The sequence below is a fragment of the Rhinatrema bivittatum genome, chromosome 3, assembly GCF_901001135.1.
Source record: "Rhinatrema bivittatum chromosome 3, aRhiBiv1.1, whole genome shotgun sequence".
In the NCBI taxonomy this organism is placed as follows: domain Eukaryota; kingdom Metazoa; phylum Chordata; class Amphibia; order Gymnophiona; family Rhinatrematidae; genus Rhinatrema; species Rhinatrema bivittatum.
In genome coordinates this window covers 270,042,216-270,064,190 of record NC_042617.1, presented here as the reverse complement: position 1 = coordinate 270,064,190, position 21,975 = coordinate 270,042,216, and the positions used below count along the sequence as shown (strand labels likewise).

General features: G+C 51.1%; 1 protein-coding gene across 1 annotated transcript in view; it reads left to right on the top strand.

The window, feature by feature from the left end:
- Window positions 1-21,975, top strand: part of MARS (methionyl-tRNA synthetase) — a 143,033-nt gene that overhangs the window by 70,210 nt on the left and 50,848 nt on the right. Inside the window, exons 14-15 of the mRNA XM_029594591.1 lie at window positions 6,658-6,774; window positions 19,393-19,606. Coding sequence (XP_029450451.1) covers window positions 6,658-6,774; window positions 19,393-19,606 — 331 coding nt within the window. The remainder of the gene's footprint in view (window positions 1-6,657; window positions 6,775-19,392; window positions 19,607-21,975) is intronic.

Here is a 21,975-nt window from a genome sequence, read left to right as displayed (position 1 = left end):
GGGTTGGGGAACACCCACTCTACCCCTATCAGCTGGTCACGGTTGATACCGGGAAGTCTGGTTCACTCACCCTGAGAGGGACCTGTGAGCCTGCAGCCTTTTTCTTCTGCTAAAGTTTATTTAAAAAAAAGATACAAGGAACAGCAAGAAGAAGAGAGCACAAGAGGTGCACAAACAGGCTGCAGTAGGTAGACTGTGCGCTCGAGAGGGCCACATTCGGCCGCAGGAGAGTTTATTTTCTTCCCGGGTTCCTTGTCGCTGGTTTTGCTCCTGCTTGTTCGCAGATGGTAGATGGGTGCAAACCTGCAGCTCTGCAACTGAGACAATTTTTTTCTTTTTGAGCCTTCCTCCTGGTTTTTGTTTTTTTTAATCCTAGGGGGTTCTTCCCTGGCTCACCTGCCTCAACCGGACAGGGGTTGGTGACCCTTGTGTGTGCTCGACCCGTGGGGTGTAAATCTGGTGGTCCAGATCTCTCCCCTTCACGCTTAGGCAGCTGCAGGCTCCATGTAGGTTTTTTTTGTCTGAGGCAGCCTATTCTTTTTTTGTAGGCTTGTGTCTTGGTTATTGTAGTTTTGAGTGAAGTTTAAAAAAAAAAAAGACAGTTTTCGGCTCTGCTAGCTGACCAGATCCCTCCTCAGTTTTAAGTGGCAGGTTTATTCTTTTGTTTTTCTGTTTTTCGTCCTTTTTTGCCACTGAGTGTTCAGTGATGGGCTGCGGTTCTGCCTGCCGCACATGTGGCTCAGCAGACTTGGTCTTCGTGCCACGTGTTCAGGAGGGGAGGGCGCCTCTAATAGTCTGTCTGCCACAAAAGTGTATCGGGGGTCCTCCCCCGCCGTTCTGCCATTGCACTGGGGCGCTGACCGGGGTACTGAACCTTTCCCAATCAGTGCGGGAATGGCAGCTATCTTGGATTTGCATTCAGCCATTCCGGGAGGGGATGCTCCTCCATGTTTGTCCCTGGCCCGTTCAGTCTCTGGCTGTGATCAGGTGGACTTTGAGGAGGTAGTGAGTCCCACGGTGCCACTTTCTGGCTCCTTGCCTGAGAAGGCTGGAACAGTGAAGCCTTTTTCTGCAGACTTTGTGCTGTTTCTTCACGAGGCTTACCTGGCCAAGCAGCAGGCAGCTTGTGCAGTCAGGGAGCAGTGGTCCCTTATGTACATGGGGGGGTGGGTATGATGGACACAAACAGGTTTGCTCTGGGTCACTCTGGCCCAGGGGAGGATGACTTCGATGAGTCTGTCGAGGTTGCAGAGGAGTCTATGGGCCAGGATGTTCCGGTGGATGGAGATGCGGCTCAAGGGGGATGATATGGCGGTCCTGGCAAATGAAGGGGATGATTCGAAGATTGTACGTATTTTTAGAAATGAAGAGCTTGACACCCTGCTGCCGCTGACCTTCCAGTTTCTTGAGGTTAAAATCCCACAGGAGGACTCTGACTTGGATGGGGCGGATCCGGTCCTTGATGGGATGTGGGGTCCCCCCACGGCCTTCCCATATCACACGTCTGTACAGAAATTGGTAGATGAAAGAAAAGAAATAGATGCCTGTAGTCTTAAAACAATCCTTTATTGCAGTGGAGACACAAGGGTAGCCCGACTCTGGCCGAGTTTCGCCGTTTCAAAACGGCTGCCTCAGGGGCTTACAATAATCTTCTTGAATTCATTAGTTATATATCGACTAAGAATATAATGTGATCATATAAAGAGCTGTATGATCTCTTATGTTGCGTCTTGAAGCATTCGCGATAGCAGAACTCCACTAGCAAAGGCAAACACATGTTTGCCTTTGCTAGTGGAGTTCTGCTATCGCGAATGCTTCAAGACGCAACATAAGAGATCATACAGCTCTTTATATGATCACATTATATTCTTAGTCGATATATAACTAATGAATTCAAGAAGATTATTGTAAGCCCCTGAGGCAGCCGTTTTGAAACGGCGAAACTCGGCCAGAGTCGGGCTACCCTTGTGTCTCCACTGCAATAAAGGATTGTTTTAAGACTACAGGCATCTATTTCTTTTCTTTCATCCTGACGGCTATTATAGATCGCCTTCCTTCGTGCTTTTTGGGTCCAGAAATTGGTAGAAGCAGAATGGGGAGCTCCCGATCCCGGTTTAAAGATGGGAAGGGCCATGGCGAGGCTTTATCCGTTGCCAGAACAGGCATGGGAGCTTTTTGCTCTCCCTAAGGTTGATGCAGCGATGTCGGCGACCATCCTGGTGGTAGGGTCCGTGGCATTGAAGGATGTTCAGGATTTTAAGTTAGAAGTACACCTCAAGAGGATTTTTGAGGTTTCAGCCCTGGGGTTGTGCGCAGCTATTTGCACTAGTTTTATGCAATAGGCAGGTCTCCGTTGGGTGCAGCAGACACAAGAGAATTTGCCAACCTCTGGCGAGGAGACAGACAGGGCTGAGAGAATTGAGGCGGCAGTTGCTTGCCGTGCGGTTGCCCTATATGATTTGGTTCACACCTTGTCTCGCATTATGGCATCTGCAGTTTCCACCAGAAGGTTGCTCTGGCTGTGAAACTGGGCGGCGGACATCTCCTCCAAGGCGCAGTTAGGCTCACTGTCTTTTAAAGGTCGACTCTTATTTGGAGAGGATTTTGAGCAATTAATGCAATCTCTTGGGGAGAATAAAGTCCTCAGGTTGCCGGAGGATAAACCTAAGGGCAAGCAAATTTTTTTTTCAGGTACTTTCTCGTTTTTGGATGGATAGGAGGATTTGGCCATCTAGATCTGTGTCCAGGCCCCAAAGGCAGTTTTCTCTTCGGGGCAGTCCGGAAGTCAATCCTTTCGGAGTGCTTGACCATTCTGAGGTGCCGCCAGGGGGAGTGCTTCTGCTCTTAAGTCCTCGCAATGTGGTCCACTCCATCTTTCTCATTATAGGAGGTCGCCTGGTGTGGTTTTATGAGGAGTGGGCCAGTATTAATCAGGACCAGTGGGTTCTCAGTGTGGTAAGGGACCGTTACATTTTAGAATTTGCTCGGATGGTCCGCAAGTTGTTTCTAATTTCCCTATGTGGCTCTTTAGAGAAACAAGTAGTAGTTCAAGAGATGCTAGACTGTCTGTCGCCTGGGGGCAGTGGTCCTGGTTCCCCACGAAGAGCTCCGCAAAAGGAGATATTCCATTTACTTTGTGGTTCCAAAGAAGGAAGGAACTTTCCACCCCATTTTAAATTTGAAAAAGGTAAATGTAGCACTCAGGGTTCCGCGTTTCAGGATGGAAACGCTGAGGTCTGTAATTGCAGCGGTTCACAGAGGGGAACTTCTAGCGTCTCTGGATCATAAAGAGGCCTATCTGCACATCCCCATTCATCAAGCCTCGCAGTGCTTCCTCTGGTTCATGATTCTGGGACAACATTTTCAGTTTCAGGCCCTTCCTTTCGGATTGGCCACAGTGCCACGCACCTTCACCAAGGTGATGGTACTGGGGGCAGCACTCTGGAGGGAGGGGATTCTGGTGTATCAGGATCTGGACGACTGGCTTATCAGGGTGAAGTCGGAGGTTCTTTGACGCCAGTCGGTTCAAAGGGTTCTCAAGGTACTCCAGTCCCTAGGTTGGGTTGTGAATGTAGCGAAGAGTCATCTGTCACAGATGCAGTCCCTGGAGTATCTGGAAGCTCGGTTCGACACACTTGGAGGCAAGGTGTATCGCTTAGAGGATTGTGTTCTGAAGCTGCAGGAGCAGATTTGGTGGTTGTTGCAGTTACAGGTGCCCAAGGTATGGGATTATTTGCAAGTTCTGGGCTCTATGGCCTCGATCCTGGAATTAGTTCCGTGGGCTTTTGCTCATGAGGCCATTGCAGAGAGTGCTTTTGTCTCGGTGGAATCCGGTCTGGGAGGAGTTTCAGCTTCCATTGCCTTTCATGGGCGTTGCTCGGGAGAGTCTTTCTTGGTGGCTTCTAACTTCCAATCTGGTCCTCGAGGTTCTGGATTGGGTAATGGTTACTACCGATGCCAGTCTCTCCAGTTGGGGAGCAGTATGTCAGCACCAATCGCTTAGGGTGGCTAGTCCAGGAAAGAGTCTGTATGGTCTATCAACCGGCTAGAGACCAGAGCGGTCCGCTTAGCCTTACAGGAATTTCTACCAGTGGTGAGAGGTCGGTCAAATAAGGTTCTGTTGGACAATGCATCGATGGTGGCTTATATTAATCGTCAGGGTGGAACAAAGAGTTGAGGAGTAGCCCAGGAAGCACAGGAGTTAATTCACTGGGCAGAGCAGCACCTGGAGCAAATAGCAGTATCCCACATAGCTGGGGTCAAAAATGTTCAAGCAGATTTCTTGAGTCAAATGGCGTTAGATCCGGGCAAGTGGGAATTGTCGAAGTCCACGATGCGCTCATTCATGAGCGGTGGCCCCCCCCCATGTAGACTTAATGGCGACTCGTCTGAATGCCATGGCCTCTCGATTTTTCAGTCAGAGGCGAAAGCACGAGGCCGAGGGGGTCGATGCTGTGGTACTCCTTTGGCCACGGGGTGGGGGGGGGGTGCTGTTTTGTCTTCTCTGGCTGCTCATGGGAAAGGTATTGCGTCATATAGAAAAGCATCAGGAAGAAGTCGTCTTGGTGGCACCGGAGTGGCCTCGCTGTCTGTGATTCACGGATCTGGTCAACTTGGCGGCGGATGGGCCGATTCGTTTGGATCATCATCTGCGTCAGGGACCCATATTTTCCAACCAGGCTGCCCGCTTTTTTCTAGCAGCATGGCTTTTGAGAGGCGGTGGTTGAGAGGTAGGGGTTATCCAGAGGCAGTTATTACTGCATTGTTGCAAGCTAGGAGAAAGTCTACTAATATTTACTATGTACGGGTATGGAAAGTTTTTGAGTCCTGGTGCTCTGTCAAAAGTGTTCGTCCTCTCAGGTCGTCTGTCTCTGACATTTTGCCTTTTCTGCAAGAAGGTTTCGCCAAAGGCTTGTCTCTCAAGTCGCTTAAAGTACAAGTGGCAGCTCTAGGTTGTCTTCGTGGCAAGATAGATGGTTCCTCTATTTTTGCACATCCGGACGTTATTCGGTTCTTTGGGAGACAAAGAATTTGTGTCCTCCACTTCAATGGGTTTGTCCATCCTGGGATCTTAATCTTTTCCTCAGGGGTTATGTGAGGCTCCTTTTGAACCTCTCTGGAGAACAACGTTGAAGGACTTAACTCTCAAGGCTGTTTTTCTGGTGGCTATATGTTCAGCTAGGAGGGTTTCCGAGTTGCAGGCTTTGTCTTGCCGTGATCCATTCCTTCAGATTTTGGATTTGGAAGTCTCGTTGAGAACAGTGCCTTCCTTTTTACCAAAGGTGGTCTCGGCATTCCACGTGAATCAGACAGTGGAGCTTCCAGCCTTTCCCACGGTGGACATGTCCACTCCGCATGCAAGAGAGCTCAAGTTTTGATGTGAGAAGAGCTTTATTGAGGTACCTCAAGGTAATGAATGACTTCAGGAGGTCAGATCACCTTTTTGTTCTGTGGAGCGGTCCGAAGAAGGCTTTCAGGCTTCTAAGGCTTCCATTGCTTGTTGCTTAAGGAGGCTATTGGTTCCAATTACAATTATTCAAGGTCGTCCAATTCCGGAGGGATTGCGTGCTCATTTTACGCATTCTCAGGTGGCCCATGGGCGGAGACTCATTTCTCCACAGGAGATTTACAGGGCAGCGATTTGGAAGTCGCTACATACTTTTGCTAGATACTATCGTCTGGATGTGGGAGATACGGGTTCTCCATCTTTTGGCGAAAGTATTCTGCGAGCGGGACTCTCCAGGTCCCACCCTGAGTAGGGAGCTTTGGTACACCCCAGGAGTCTGGACTGATCCAGGTACATATAGGGAAAAGAAAATTGGTTCTTACCTGCTAATTTTCATTCCTGTAGTACAATGGATCAGTCCAGAACCCATCCAGTCTAGTGAGGAGGAGAGTCATCTGCTCATTCAGTTTTTGTAGCAGAGAATATTTTTATATATTGTGTTTTTGAAAGTTAGGACATTTTTCAAATTTGTTGTGATTGGCTTGGATATATATTAATACTGAGAAACTGTGGGTAGCAGTGTCAGTAAAACTTTCTCTGCTCTATTTGCTGGAAGGGAGGAAAAAACCCAGGAGTCTGGATTGATCCGTGGTACTACAGGAATGAAAATTAGCAGGTAAGAACCAATTTTCCTTTCTATGTTTTGGAAAGAACCACAATCTATGCCCTTTGGGCCAGGACCGTTGTGATGACTGAGCTAGATGGTGTCTAGGGAGGGGGAGAGCAAAGACTCATTGTGCTGTGGTCCCAGGAGGGACTAGTTCCACTGAACTGGAAGCTACTGAATCACAAACAGAATTGTTCCTTTCTGTAGTGTATTCAAGTCTTAAAAACATTAGCTGACTCTCTACCAACTCAAGAGGCAACTAGTATCCTTAGATTCTTGCTTTAATATCATTTGACAGGGTTGTTGAAGAAAGAGGGCACAGGAGGTAAGGTACACAATTTAAGCAATAAAGCTTTCATACAGGGCAAGTTATATACCAAGGACAGTGATAGAACTGAGTGTTTCATCTGTGTAAAGTTCCCCTACTATTAAGGTAATACTGCTTATGGAACCAGTATCATAGAGTTACATAGTGGAATGAAAGTTTTTAGCTAGAATTAATTTCAATTTAGTAATTGGTGTGGTTTTCTTTTATTATTTGAAGGTTCAACTTATCAGTTCATGGCAAAGGATAATGTTCCATTTCACAGCGTGGTCTTCCCTTGTTCGCAACTTGGAGCAGAGGATAACTACACTCTGGTCAATCACCTCATCTCAACAGGTGCCTATGGAGCCCAAATTGAAGCGTGGATTCATAGCATAGTTCTTGAAAGGGTTGCTACAAAGGGTTATTCCCACTCAAGGAATGCCTCAGCTACCAGGAGACCCCCATTCTCATCTCTTTTGTTTGGCTACATTTTTTTAAAATCTCTGATTGTAAGCTCTGTGAAATAAGAACCTGTGAAACTGCAGAAATAGGGGTCACAATATGAAACTCCTGGGGGGAGAGAGACTGAGAACCAGCATCAGAAAATATTTCTTCGCAGATAGGGTGGTGATGCCTAGAATGCCCTCCTGGAAGAGGTGGTGAAGATGGGAACAGTTCTCCTAGGACAAGCAGGTTGGTAGGCTTCACACATGGGTGACATCATCAGATGGAGCCCGGCACGGAAAACTGTCCATGTGGAGTCCACCTTCAGTTTCTCTCTTTCCGCAGAGCTATCATCTCACGGTTCTGGAGCTCTGCTCTTTTTTTCTATATTGTCAAGTGATTTCATCGGTCAGTTCTGACTTTTCCTGCACCGGGGTCCCTCTTCCTACGCGACAAGTTTTCTCCCTTTTGTACAGTTAATTCCCAGTGTGTTTCATTCTCGGTGGCCATTGCTGGGTCTTTTTTGTAATGGCGTTGGGTTTTCGTCGATGCCCCCAGTGTCCACGGACCATGTCCCTCACGGATCTGCATGAAGTTTGTATCCTTTGCCTGGGGGCATTGCACAATATCAGGGGTGTTGTTTTTGCGACCAAATGGCCTTCAAAGGCTGTTGCACTCATCTAGATAAAATGGAAAAGCTCTTCGGTCCCAAGAAATCTGAACCTTTGACTCCAGTGTCGAGGCCACGGGGAACTGATGGATACAGAGCCTTCGCTGTTCGCTCACCCACTGGGGCCCCCTCTGGAGAGGGGCCAGAGATCATCCATCATTGGTGTCTTTGCACTCCAGGGTATCGGGATCATCTCCATCTTCCTTGGCACCGGGGAAAGACCGGGCCAAGCACAGAGGGAAGACCCAGAAGCATAGTCACCGGTCGCTGTCTTCGTATGGCACCAGGCTTGGGTCAGCACAGGCACTAGCTATAATGCCCCCAAAGTGACCCTGCGGAGAGGAGGCGCCATCCTCCATTGAACCCAGGATTCCCAGGCATTCTCCACAAATGCTGGTGCTGGGCACCGATCTCCTTCAGAGCTCTGAGAGAGATCTGGTGACACGCCCCCCTCCTCCTCCATCCATCTTGTCCTCTGCAGACTTTCAGGAGGTTGGACCGCAGGGTGCAGTTGGTGGTGGTCCAAGCCCTGCAGGGCATCAAGCCACCAGCACCGCCTCTGCTTCCACCGGTGCCAGAGCCTGCACCCTTGATATTGGCACTGCTGCTGGAGCGCTTCACTCTTCTTCTTGGCATCCTTCCCACCAGCCACTGCTGGTACCCGGGGATCCCTCAATTCCCCGGCGGCCACTGTTGCCTCCTTCGTCCAGTGCAATTCCCAATGTGAATTCCTCCTCTGAGGAACACCCAGCGCAGCCTGTGGCACTGCCAAGGCCCTTGGTTCCTCAACCGGCATTCCCCAGTCCGGTTCTGGGTCCTTTGGGGGCTTCGGTGCTTGTGGTGCCTTCTGTGCCTAAGCCAAGGGGCCTGGGTAGGGTCTCCCACCAGTGTCTCCGGTTGATTTTAGTGAGGAAGATGCCCCCATGACCCATGGGGTGGATGATGCCTCCGAATATTCATACGATGACTCAGGGAATCTTCCCTTAGACTCGTCTCCTCCAGAGGAGCGCTGCCAGTCCCTGCCTGAGGACTTGACTTTTGCTAGGTTTGTCCGGTCCATGGCAGAAACCATCCCGTTTCAGCTTCTAATGGAAGAGGATGCCAGACATAAGATGCTGGAGGTTCTCCAGTTTATCGATGCCCCAGAGGAAGTGGTGGCTATTCCCGTGCATGAGATCTCCAAGGAGTTACTCCTTAGAATTTGAAAACACCCCATATCCGTGCCTCTGGTAAATCCTCGCTTTATCATGGACAAGAGGCATTTCCAATACAGGGTATTGCAGTTTGGCCTTGCCTCGGCCCCTCGTATTTCACCAAGTGCCTGGCAGTGGTGGGAGCGCATACCTCTGCTGTCTAGGAATGCAGGTTCTCCCCTACTTGGATGACTGGCTGGTCAAAAGCGCCACCCAGGAGGGGGCGGTTCAGTCTCTGCACTTGACCATTCGGGTGTTGGGAGTCACTCAGGTTTGTCATCAACTACCTGAAGTCCCATCTGACCCCATCGCCGCAGTTGAGCTTCATCGGCGCCCGGCTGGTCATGGCTCAGGCCAGAGCCTATCTGCCCTGCGATCAGATGATTGCACAAGTATCCCTTGTAGGTCTGGTTCGCCAGAGCCAGCAGGTCTCGGTCCTCATCATGCTCCATCTTCTGGGTCACATGGCAGTCACTGTCTGTTAAATCCTTGACTTGCTTGCATATGCGCAAGGCCCAATGGACCCTACGGTCCCAATGGCAGCAGGCCACCCAGGTCCTCCATATGTGCATTGTTACTCCGCCTCTCCAGGCATCCTTGTCTTGGTGGAAGAACATGCCCACTTTGGAGCAAGGGGTTCCTTTCCAGTCTCCCCCTTCCCAGGTTCTACTCGCCATGGATGCGTCAACCCTGGGGTGGGATGCCCATGTAGAGGGCCTCCAGATGCAGGGCCTGTAAGTCTGCTTTAGAAGCTTAGTGCCAGATCAACTTCCTGGAGCTTTGAAGCGATTCATTATGTGCACTGGGCATTCTGGGATCACTTGTACAACAAGAAGGTTCTGATCCAGACCGACAACCAGGTGGCAATGTGGTACATCAACAAACAGGGAGGTATGGGATCGTTCCTCCGATGTCAGGAAGTGGTTCTGATTTGGTCATGGCTGAGCTGTGTATCTTGCGGGGACGGAGAATGTGGTGGCAGACTGCCTGAGTCGGGCCTTCCGACCTTTCGAGTGGTCTCTGAATCTGGCAGTGGTGGACCAGATCTTCTGCCACTGGAGAACTCCAGACATGGATCTCTTCGCCTCCCCCTGGAACAGCAAGGTTGAGGGACTTGTGTTCCCTGATAAGGGGGGACGGCAAACCAGCCACAGATGCCTTTTCTCACAATTGGGGTAGGGGCCTTCTGTACGCGTATCTTCCGCTTCCTCTGGTGGTGAAGACACTCAAGAAGCGCCAGCAGGACAAGGGAACCATGATCCTCATAGCACCTCATTGGCAGAGGCTGATCTGGTTCCCGCTTCTGCGGGATCTCTCTATCAGGGACCTGATTGGTCTGGGGACCTCCCCCAACCTTGTTATACAGGATCAGGGCAGGCTGTGCCATCCCAACCTCAGGGCATTGTCCCTAATGGCCTGGATGTTGAGAGGCTAATTTTGCAGCCCCTTGACCTGGTAACTTCCAGGAAGCCTTCCACTAGGAAGTCTTATGGCTTGAAGTGTAGAAGGTTTGTCCTGTAGTGTGAGCGTCATGGGTTACATCCGTTCTCCTGCTCTACATACCTGCTACACCTATCGGATGCTGGCTTGAAGACCAGCTCTGTCAGGGTGCATCTGAGTGCCATCGAGGCCTACCACCAGGGACATTTCATGCAAGCTTTGCTTCAATTAAAGCCTCCTCTGTGTCCTCCTGCTGTATCCTGGGACCTTAAAGTGGTGTCGGCTCATCTCATGAAGGATCCTTTTGAGCCACTGCGCACCTGTGACCTGAAGTACCTGACCTGCATGGTCATGTTTTTGGTCACAGTCACTTCTGCGCTCCGGGTCAGTGAGCTTCAGGCAATGGTGACATACCCATCATACACGAAGTTTTTTCAAGATAGGATGGTTCTGCATGTACACCCTAAATTCCTGCCTAAGGTGGTGATGGATTTCCATTTGAACCAGTCAACCGTCCTGCCCACCTTTTTTTCCCAGGCTTCATTCGCACTAGGGCAAACAATCTCTGCGCAACTTTGATTGCGAGAGAGCCTTGGCCTTCCTTCTTCCTGGAATGGACAGCAGGCCACACAACTCTTCATTTCGTTTGATAAGAACAGATTGGAAGTTGTGGTTACCAAGCAAACCCTGTCTAACAGGCTGGCGGATTGCATCTCCTTCTGCTATGCGCAAGCAGGACTGCATCTTGGGGGCCATGTCAAGACTCATTCTGTCAGAGCCATGGCGGCTTCAGTGACCCACCTGAGAGTGGTCCCCATCTCTGAGATCTGCAAGGCGGCGATGTTAAGTTTCCTCCACACTTTTGCTGTTCATTACTGTTTGGACAGGGATGGCCGACACGATAGCAGCCTCAGCCAATCTGTCCTCCAGAATCTCTTCCAGCTGTAGAACCCAACTCTTCCTACCTAGGGCCCTTTCTTCGGGTTCAGGCTGTTTCCCGCTGTTACCAACAGCACCTATGTTGTTGTGCCCATTGGCATCTGGTTTGGTGCCTGTTGGTTCTGCTTGTGTTTGGGAACATCCTGTAGCTAGGGATTCACCCATGTGTGAGGACTACCATCCTGATTGTCTTAGGAAAAAGCAGAGTTGCTTACCTGTAATAGGTGTTCTCCTAGGACAGCAGGATGTTATTTATTTATTTATTTTAAGTTTTTCTATACCGGCATTCGCGATAAATATCGCATCATGTCGGTTTACAAATAACAAGTGGATGGGGAACAAAGTCAATAAATAACATTTAGTAATAAATAATAATAATAATAATAGTAGTAAAAAACATAAAACAAGAGAAGGCTAAGGAATGCAGTTACAATAAAACAAGGGAATAAAGTAACTTGGATCGGAGAAAAGAAGCAGGGGTTTAAATAGAAAGAACATATATGCCAGTCAATGTGCTTATAGCATTGATGAATTGCCCTTATGAGGTAGGGATGTTAATTACCATGATTAAGGCAAAGTCTGGGTGACTGGTTGATAATGGAATAGGTTCAGTTTAGTTCAGGAAATGCAGGATGTTAGTCCTCACAAAACCCACCTGCCACTCTACGGAGTTGGGTTTCTCCTATGCTTTTTTTTTTTTTTTGTAATTCTATGTTACGAGACTGAAGAGGGACCCTGCGTGGATAGTAGCATACTGGGTATGCTCAATGTGCCAGTCAAAGTTTCTAGAAAATTTGACATAAGTTTTCTGTGCCGGGCTCCATCTGATGTCACCTGTGTGTAAGGACTAACATCCTGCTGTCCTAGGAGAACACCTGTTCCCTGTACGTACCCGGATCAGTCCAGACACCTGGGTAGTGACTCCGCACCAGCAGATGGAGACAGAGCAAGACTTGTCGGGCTCCCTACATATAGAAAGGTGCCACCCACAGCCCCTCAGTCTTTCTCTGTCTCCAGCAGATGGGGCAGGTCCACCCACAGTCTCTGGGATCCCTGGGGTACTTGGTATAGTTAGTCAGGGAAACTTTAAAAAAAAAAAAAAAGATCTGTTTAAGAAGAAAAGGCTTCTGTCGGTGGATGCTTCCCAGGGGGTTTGGGAAGGTCCTGAAGGGCCATCCCCCCCTGGTTGAGGCCGCTGCTGAGGGTCGAGGACCCGGCCTTCACTGGCCGCAGCGTCGGGGGTGACACCGGGGAGCCCGGTTCACTCACCCCCGCTGGAGCAGACTGTTTTCAGGACCCGGGCCAGCGGCATAAGTAAAAAAAAAAAAAAAAAAAAAAAAAAAAAAAAAAGTTTTTGTTTTGCAGGACTTGTTCTTGCCGCGCCGTCTCTCTCTCGCTGTCTCCGCGATCGCGTCGTTCGCGGGAGGGGGGGTGGGGGTGGTGGTGAATTTTAATTTGTAGCTTACCTCTCCTTCGGCCGGTTCTGAAGCGACGTGTTGGGGATGCCGAGGGGAGCGGCGTGCCGCGCGTGTAGGTCCGTGCGCGGGAGTCTGCGCGAATTGCGTGTCCGGAAGCGAGGGGTAATCGGAGGTCGGTCAGGGGGGCCGTCCTCGGGCTTAGCGCGGGAACGGTGGCCATCTTGCAGACAGTCAGGGAAGCCACGAGGTGGGCCTGTAATGGCGGCCAGCCTCCTCCTCTGTCACCGCAGCTTCGGGACCCCGGGGGGGAAGCCCCGGGGGGGCCTGGCTCGGGGGACCTCAGTGTGGAGGACGTCTCCTCTGACACGGAGGATTCCTTTTCAGCGGATTTTCGTTTATTGCTCCGCAAGTTAGTCAAATACAAAAGGACCAGGAAGAAGCTGGGGAAATCTAAGTCCTCGGGGGGCAGGGAGGATCGCTCTCGGCCCCAGAAGAGGGCGGCCCAGGATCGGGCGCTGAAGGACCCACCGAGGGAAAAGCGGCCTATGCGGGGAGCCCCGCAGGACTCGAGCTCAGAGTCTACCTCGGAGGAGGAGGAGGACACAGTCGCAGGGGTCCCAGGGGGGCCTGCGGGGCCCGATGAAGAGGGACCAGCTCAGCCGGGAGCCGGCAAAGGAGCACAGGCGACGGATGGGGATGATCCAAAGGTCGTGCGCCTGTTTAGGAGGGAGGAGCTGTCCCCCCTCATTCCGGCCATTCTCCAGGAACTCGGTGTCGAGGCCCCACCGGTGGAGTCCCGTCAGGGGGCAAATATGGATCCGGTGCTACTGGGCCTTGCCGGCCCGCCGGTGGCCTTTCCGTTCCACTTCTCAGCCTCCGATATCCTTTTTCGTGAATGGGATACCCCGGAACTAGGTCTGAAGGTGAGTAAGGCCATGGACAAGCTGTATCCTCTGCCAGAGGAAGTTTTGGAACTTCTTCGCCTCCCTCGTGTGGATGCAGCGGTGTCGGCGGTAACGAAGAGGTCCACCATTCCGGTCACGGGGGCCACAGCACTCAAGGATATTCAAGATAGGAAGCTGGAGGTGCAACTCAAGAAGGTCTTCGAGGTATCCGCCCTGGGGGTCCGGGCGGCCATTTGCAGTAATTTTGCGCTGCGGGCTGGGCTGCACTGGGCCCAGAATCTACAGGCGAATGCAGGTCTCTCTGAAGGGGAGTCATCGCAGGCGGATCACCTGGAGGCGATGATCGCTTACAGTGCGGATGCGATGCATGATCTGTTGCGGACATCGGCCAGAGCCATGGTGTCAGCAGTCTCGGTGCGCCGCCTTCTCTGGCTTCGAAACTGGGCGGTGGACGGGTCTTCCAAGGCTCACCTGGGCTCCTTGCCTTTTAAAGGGAAGCTATTATTCGGAAAACAGCTGGACGACCTGATGCAGTTCCTCGGGGAGAACAAGGCATTTAAGCTACCAGAGGACAGGCCCAGGCCTAGAACCTCCTTTTCAGCGAGAAGTCGTTTCCGAGGAAACAGACGGCAGCGTCTGCAGAGATCGTCCGGGTCCGGGCCTTCCTACCGGTCCGGCTCTACTAGGTCCTCTTCATGGGTCCCAGTCCTTTCGAGGGAAGAAGGTCGGGAGGGGCCTCGTCGGGACCGGGTCCCAAGTCGGCCCAATGATACGAGGAGGGTCCATTCCTCGCTGCAGCCTCTGGATCTCATCCCAAACGTGGGAGCAAGGCTAGCATTGTTTTTCGAGGAATGGACCAAGATAACTTCAGACCAGTGGTTCCTCAGCGTGATGAGACACGGTTACGCTTTAGATTTTGCACGTCTGCCAGCGGACAAGTTCCTCGTATCTCCATGCAAAGGGTTAGCAAAGAGCGCGGCGGTAAGGGCAACCCTCCGGCGCTTGGAAGCCCTGGGTGCCATTACTCCCGTACCCCCGGGACAGCATCGCCGGGGGAGGTACTCCATTTACTTCGTGGTTCCAAAGAAAGAGGGGACGTTCCGACCCATTTTAGACTTAAAAGGGATCAACAGGTGTCTTCGCGTTCCACGTTTCAAAATGGAAACGATTCGCTCGGTGGTGGCTGCGGTTCGGCCGGGCGAGTTTCTAGCATCTCTGGACTTGACGGAGGCGTACCTGCACATCGGGATCCAGCTGGCCCATCACAAATTCTTGAGGTTTTGCATCCTGGGCAGACACTATCAGTTCAGGGCTCTCCCCTTCGGACTCGCCACGGCCCTGCGCACCTTTACCAAAGTCATGGTGGTGGTGGCTGCCCAGCTCAGGAGGGAAGGTCTCTTGGTACACCCTTACTTGGACGATTGGCTCATCTGGGCCAAGTCTGAGGTTCCGTGCCGGCAGGCGGTGTCCAGGGTGGTGCAGCTGTTGTGGTCCCTCGGCTGGGTGATCAATCTCGCCAAGAGTCGATTGGAGCCTACCCAGAGGTTGGAGTATCTGGGGGCCCTGTTCGACACGGAGAGGGGCAAGGTCTCCCTATCCCAGGAGAGAGTGGTCAAGTTGCAGGGGCAGGTGAGGCGCCTGTTGTCACTGCAGTGTCCACTAGTGTGCGATTACCTGATGGTCTTGGGATCTATGGCATCAACGCTCGCCTTGGTTCCCTGGGCTTTTGCTCATCTGCGACCGTTGCAATCTGCCTTACTCTCCCGCTGGAAACCAGCATCGGAAGAATTTTATCGTCCTCTTCCCCTCACGGACCGAGCCAGAACGAGCCTGAAGTGGTGGCTTCTTTCCGACCACTTGACATGCGGAGTCTCTCTGCTCATGCCCAGCTGGACAGTGGTTACGACGGACACCAGTCTCTCTGGCTGGGGAGCGGTCTGTCGGGGACACTCGGTTCAGGGGCAGTGGTCAAGACAGCAGTCACGGTGGTCCATCAATCGGTTAGAAACCAGAGCCGTAGTGCTGGCGTTGCAAGCCTTCCGTCCGTGGATACAGGGACAGGCAGTCCGGGTGCTGTCCGACAATGCGACCACGGTGGCCTACATCAATCGACAAGGCGGGACAAGAAGCCAACAGGTGGCGGAGGAAGCGAGCCGTCTGATGCGCTGGGCGGAACAGAATCTCAGCAGCATCGCGGCGTCCCACATCGCCGGAGTAGACAACATCCAAGCGGACTTTCTCAGCCGACATTGTCTGGACCCAGGAGAATGGGAATTGCCAGACGTAGCTTATCGCCTCATCTGCGACAGGTGGGGACGACCACGCATGGATCTAATGGCCACCGCTCTGAACGCGAAGGCTCCGCGGTTTTTCAGTCGGCGAAGGGAGCGAGGGGCGGAAGGCGTCGACGCGTTGGTGCTCCCCTGGCCCACGGACGTGTTGCTGTATGTCTTCCCTCCTTGGCCCCTGATAGGCAAGGTGCTTCGCCGGATAGAGTTGCATCCAGAGGTGATCTTGGTGGCGCCGGAGTGGCCAAGGCAGCCGTGGTTCGCAGATCTTCTACAGCTGGCGACGGAACCTCCTCTTCGGTTTCGCGGGGACGAGATTCTTCTTCGACAAGGACCCGTTTGTTTGGAGGATGCGGATCACTTTTGTCTCGCGGCATGGCTTTTGAGAGGACACGTCTGAAGTCTAAAGGATACTCGGATGCGGTGGTGGCTACCTTGTTGAGAGCTAGGAAACAGTCTACGTCTTTAACCTACGTTCGGGTTTGGGCGGTTTTTGAGGACTGGTGCAGATCTCGCAAGGTGAACCCTATCCTGCCGTCCGTGCCCGAGGTCCTTGCTTTTCTCCAGGAAGGTCTTTCTAAAGGACTGTCCTGTAATACTCTTAGGGTTCAGGTAGCTGCTCTTGGGTGTCTAAGAGGAAAGATCCAAGGGGTGTCCTTGGCACTCCATCCAGATGTGGCGCGTTTTCTCCGGGGGGCTAAGCACTTGCGCCCGCCGGTACGGAACCCTTGTCCGTCCTGGAACCTGAACTGGGTGCTGTCAGCTCTCTGTGCAGCGCAGTTTGAGCCTCTGAAACGGGCGACGCTGAAGAACCTTACGTTGAAGACGGTTTTTCTGGTCGCGATTGCGTCAGCTAGACGAGTCTCGGAGTTACAGGCTCTGTCCTGTAGAGAACCCTTTTTGCGTATATCGGAGTCTGGGGTTTCCTTGAGAACGGTGCCGTCCTTTTTGCCAAAGGTGGTATCGGCGTTTCACATGAATCAGTCGATTGAGCTTCCTGCTTTTCCGAGTGGGGACCAGCCTGAAAAGGGGTCAAAGGAGTTGAGAAAACTCGATGTTCGCAGGGTCCTCCTCCGTTACCTGGCAGTGACGAATCCCTTCCGAGTTTGACCACCTGTTTGTTTTGTGCTCTGGATCACGGAGGGGTGCAGCTGCCTCTCGGGCCACGATTGCGCGTTGGCTCAAGGAGGCTATTGGATCGGCGTATCTTTTATGGGGCAAATCGGCTCCCAGGGGCCTTCGGGCTCATTCGACTCAGTCACACGCTACGTCTTGGGCGGAGGCCTCTCAGGTGTCCCCGCAAGAGATCTGCAGGGCGGCGACGTGGAAGTTGCTGCATACTTTTTCTAGACATTACCAGCTTGATGTCCAGGCGGCTGATGCTAGGGGTTTTGGGAGAGTGTTCTGCGTGCGGGACTCTCTGCTCCCACCCTTGGAAATTAGCTCTGGTACATCCCAGGTGTCTGGGCTGATCCGGGTACGTACAGGGAAAGGAAAATTAGTTTCTTACCTGATAATTTTCGTTCCTGTAGTACCACGGATCAGTCCAGGCTCCCGCCCGTATGTTCTGATTTCAGATTGCGCTGAAGCGACAGAGAGTCCGCTTGGTTGGATTCTAGTTCTCTTTTATTCAAGTTCGGAAGCATGCCGTTCGCCTCTGGTTCTGGCAGTTCTCCCAGTTGGATGTGTTGTTGAATTGGCCTGTTTTGAAGGTCGTGTTATAGTTAGTTAGTCGGGCACTTCATTTGCTTTGACATTACGTAAGACCGAGGGGCTGTGGGTGGCACCTTACTAGATGTAGGGAGCCCGTCAAGTCTTGCTCCGTCTCCATCTGCTGGTGCGGAGTCACTACCCAGGTGTCTGGACTGATCCGTGGTACTACAGGAACGAAAATTATCAGGTAAGAAACTAATTTTCCTTTACAGGTAAGAAACTCTGCTGAATTCAAAAGGGCATGGGATAAACACTGTGGATCCCTAGAAACTAGAGGATGGTGATGAAGAAATAGGGTAACCTATACAAACTTTGGGGCCGATGTAATAAGACCCGCAGCAAAACAGGCCCTTGTTATGTGCGTGGGTTTTGATCACTCTGCAGCTGACGCTTCGTGGGATGTAAAAAAAAAAAATGCAAGTGACTTGATTGCAGAAATCCACGGAAGTATGGAAAAATGGGTGTACCTAAGCGTGATACAGGACCGATGTAATAAGCGGCCGCATCCGCGCTCAAAACCCACACCGATAATCCGTGCATAAAAGCGAGTGAACGGGTCACCCTATTAAGTGAAAGCATGACCCTGGAAAGTATTTTAAAATATTTCCAATAACTGTCTGCAGAAAACAGGGCAAATATTTTCATGGATGCTAATTCACAACAATCTTGCAGCTCTTCAGGCCGTGTATCTGTCCGCCCAGGGAAGTGCCTACCTCGGACGCCGTGAAAAGCGCTTTGCTATCCTGGCCACTTTGAAGCCAAGATAGGGGTTCAGCCAGGCTCTTCTGTTCGTGGTAGAAAATCTGCATGATTGGGTGCCCAGAAAGGCACCTAGCATACCTTGCCATTTGGGCGCTCAGCTAGGTGCTTAGTCGCTTGCATATCTATGTGATCGGGTGCCTAGGGAAACACCTTAAGCTGGCCATTCTGACTCCCAGAAAAGCGCCTAGCTAAGCTGGCACTCGGACGCCGAGTTAGGCGCTCAGCTAGGTGGTTTTCAGGATGCTCAGACGCTGACATAGGCCCCCCTAGTCGGCGCTGACACTTGTGCCCTGACCATAGCGGTAAAAAAACCTGCATTAAATATCCCGCACTAGAGCGGCTCCCTGCATTGCCTATGATTAGCTAATCACCGTAAATATTGGCACCCTATGGATAATTTAGATACCAAACCAAACCTTTTTCGTGCCTAAATGTAAACTGTTGTGATGGTGCATCACTAAACGACGGTATAAAAAAGTTTCTAAATAAAAATAAATCTCCTTTGCATACCGTTAGCATACATTCGCACGGGAAAAACCGTGGGTCTATGAGCACGTTCGTACGCGCTTTTTTCCCGCACACAAATACCTTATTACTTCCCCGTACAGGGTTTTGCGCAGGAAAATGCACGTACAAACCCGTGGCAGCTTCAGCGCACCTTATTACATCGGCCTCTTTACTCCCATGTAGAAATGTTACACCTAATCTGCACAGAGCGGCAGTTGCTACCCTTAACAGAGGGCATGGGGGTAATCTTCATGGAGTAGTAGTTACTACCATAAGCAATGCTGAGCAGGCTGGATGGCCGTTTAGTCTTTATCTGCCATCATTTAATATGTTACCTCCATACCTATTGTATCTGGGTTCATTTTAGGCTGTGATACTATTTATTGCACCAATATAAAAATTTTGCAGAGATAATACTATACATAAGCTTTCCAGACCACACTTTTGGATAATTTGTTCATTAGACTAGTGACAGGATACTGGGCTTGATGGACCCGTGGTCTGACTTGTAGCTCTAATTTTCTTAAAGGCAGGAACTACATTCCCCTGCATGCAATGGGAATTTAGCCAGGATTGTCTCAGCCTGTCCCTTTTCACCTAGAGCTATGTAGTCACTCTAGTCTAGACAAAATACATTTAACTATTTATATTGAAGATTACGGTTTTTGAATTTTTTTTTTTAATTTCTGGCAGAATACCTGAACTACGAGGATGGAAAGTTCTCGAAGAGCCGTGGTGTGGGGGTCTTCGGGGACATGGCCCAGGATACGGGGATTCCCGCAGATATCTGGCGTTTCTATCTTTTGTTTGTGCGCCCTGAGGGGCAGGACAGTGCCTTCTCCTGGAACGATCTGATGCTCAAGAACAACTCTGAGCTCCTCAACAACCTGGGGAACTTTGTGAACAGGTGCGGGGGTAGGTTAGGGGCTGTGCTAACACTGCATTGAGCTGCCTTCCTGTGTGGTCAATGATGTTTTCCTTTGGGAGACTCTGTCACTATCCTACAAACAACATGGGAACATAGCAGCTGTTTGTAACTAAGGATTCACACAATTGCCCTGTTCATTGTGTTACTGCAGATCCTACTCGATCTTTGGTCACTTCCCTTATCACTGCTAAAGAGTTAACCTTTACCAAGGGCACTAGACCATGGGATTTAATATTGCAACTGTACTAATTTTTTGCATGAGGAGCAAGATCAGAAAGAGGCAACAGCTGTTCTCTGTGTGTACCTGGATCAGTCCAGACTGCTAGGTTTTGCCTCCCTTCCAGCAGATGGAGACAGAGAAAAACTTGAAGAGCACCCCCTCTTAACCTGGTGTGCCACCTGCATCTCTTCAGTATTTCTCTGTCTCCAGCAGATGGAGGTGGTGTAAAACCTGCTGTCTTTGACCATTTCTTCAATTTGAAAAAAACCAAAGTTGATTTTACTACTCAAATCAAGCAAGCTTTTCAGGGACATACCTCCCAGGCAGTAGACAGGCCCTAGTGGGACTATCCCTCCTGGTCGCAGGTCGTGTGGAGCTGGGGCTGGTTGCTCCGCATAGCTCCTTGGTCTGGTGAGGCTTCTGGGGTGATATCAGTAGTCCAGTACCCTCCCCCTTGGTCACAGCCCGGATTCGGACAGGTCTGTGAGCCTTCTCTTGTAATAGTTTTCCTGCAGCTGGAGGAAAAAACAAAAGCAGGAGTGCAGCAGCGTTCGGAGCCGTGGAGGTTAGATTTGGTCCCCTCTTTTGCTGCTGGGGAGCTCCGTGGCTGTATTAACCTCCGTCGGTACTATTGAGAGTCCAATCTGCTGCCCCCCCCAGCCTGTTTGATGTTGCGTCTGACGCGTTATGTGGTGTGTGGGGAGTCTGCTTTGCAGCTTTCCTGTACGGGGCTCTGTCTGTATTGCCTCCCTGGCAGGGAGGGCGCATCTGGGGCAAGACTAGCATCTGGATCACGGTCCCGTGGTGTGGGCAAGCGATCAGCCAACCACGAGGCGAGGGCCGACCCGTTCCCGCCGAGCATGGGAACAGTGGCTATTTTGAGTCAGTTGGACGTTAGATGATCGAGGGGTTAAAGGGGCAATTGGAGAAGATAAGGCCATTGCGGAAAGATTAAATGATTTCTTTGCTTTGGTGTTTACTGAAGAGAATGTTGGGGAGATACCCGTACTGGAGAAGGTTTTCATGGGTAATGATTCAGATGGACTGAACCAAATCACGGTGAATCTAGAAGATGTGGTAGGCCTGATTGACAAACTGAAGAGTAGTAAATCACCTGGACCGGATGGTATACACCCTAGGGTTCTGAAGGAACTAAAAAATGAAATTACAGACCTATTAGAAAAAATTTGTAACCATCATTAAAATCATCCATTGTACCTGAAGACTGGAGGGTGGCTAATGTAACCCCAATATTTAAAAAGGACTCCAGGGGCGATCCTGGAAACTACAGACCAGTTAGCCTGACTTCAGTGCCTCTGTGTTGGCGGTGACGAAGCGGACCATGATCCCCGTAGCGGTGCGGTGGCGTTGAAGGATCTCCAGGATAGGAAATTGGAAGTGCATCTGAAATGGATATTTGAAGTTTCGGTGCTTGGTATCTAGGCTGCCGTTTGCAGTAGCTTTATGCTCCGAGCGGGTCTCCACTGGGTCCAGCAGTTGCTGAGTACCCAATACCTTCCACCTCAGGAATCCGTGCAGGCGGAATGCCTGGAGGCGGCTGTGGCGTATGGGGCTGACACCTTATATAATCTTCTCTGTACTTCCTCCAAGACGATGGTGTCCGCCGTGGCAGCAAGGAGGCTATTGTGGTTGCGCAACTGGTCAGCGATCGTTTCTTCCAAGGCTCGGTTGAGCGCTCTTCCTTTCAAGGGAAAATTCCTCTTTGGTGAAGATTTGGAGCAGCTCATTAAGTCTCTGGGCGATAACAAGGTGCACAAACTTCCGGAGGATAGACCAAAACCCTCAAGGTTTTTTTTCCGACCCGCTCCCATTTTTGGGGGCAGAGACGCTACTGGCAGAGCAGGCCTCCATCTTCAAATCAGAGGCATTCTTCGGGGAGGTCCCAGTCTTGGTCTAATTCCTTTCAGGGCCGCAGAACTTTGCGAGATGGGGTCGGTCAGGCACCCCTGGGCTCTAAGTCTTCGCAATGAGATTCAGCTGGCCCATCCCTTGATTTCGAGGATAGGCGTTCGGTTATCCTGTTTCTATGAGGCGTGGGCCCGGATAACCTCCAACCAGTGGATATTAAATATCATAAAACATTGCTACGAGTTAGAATTTGCTCACC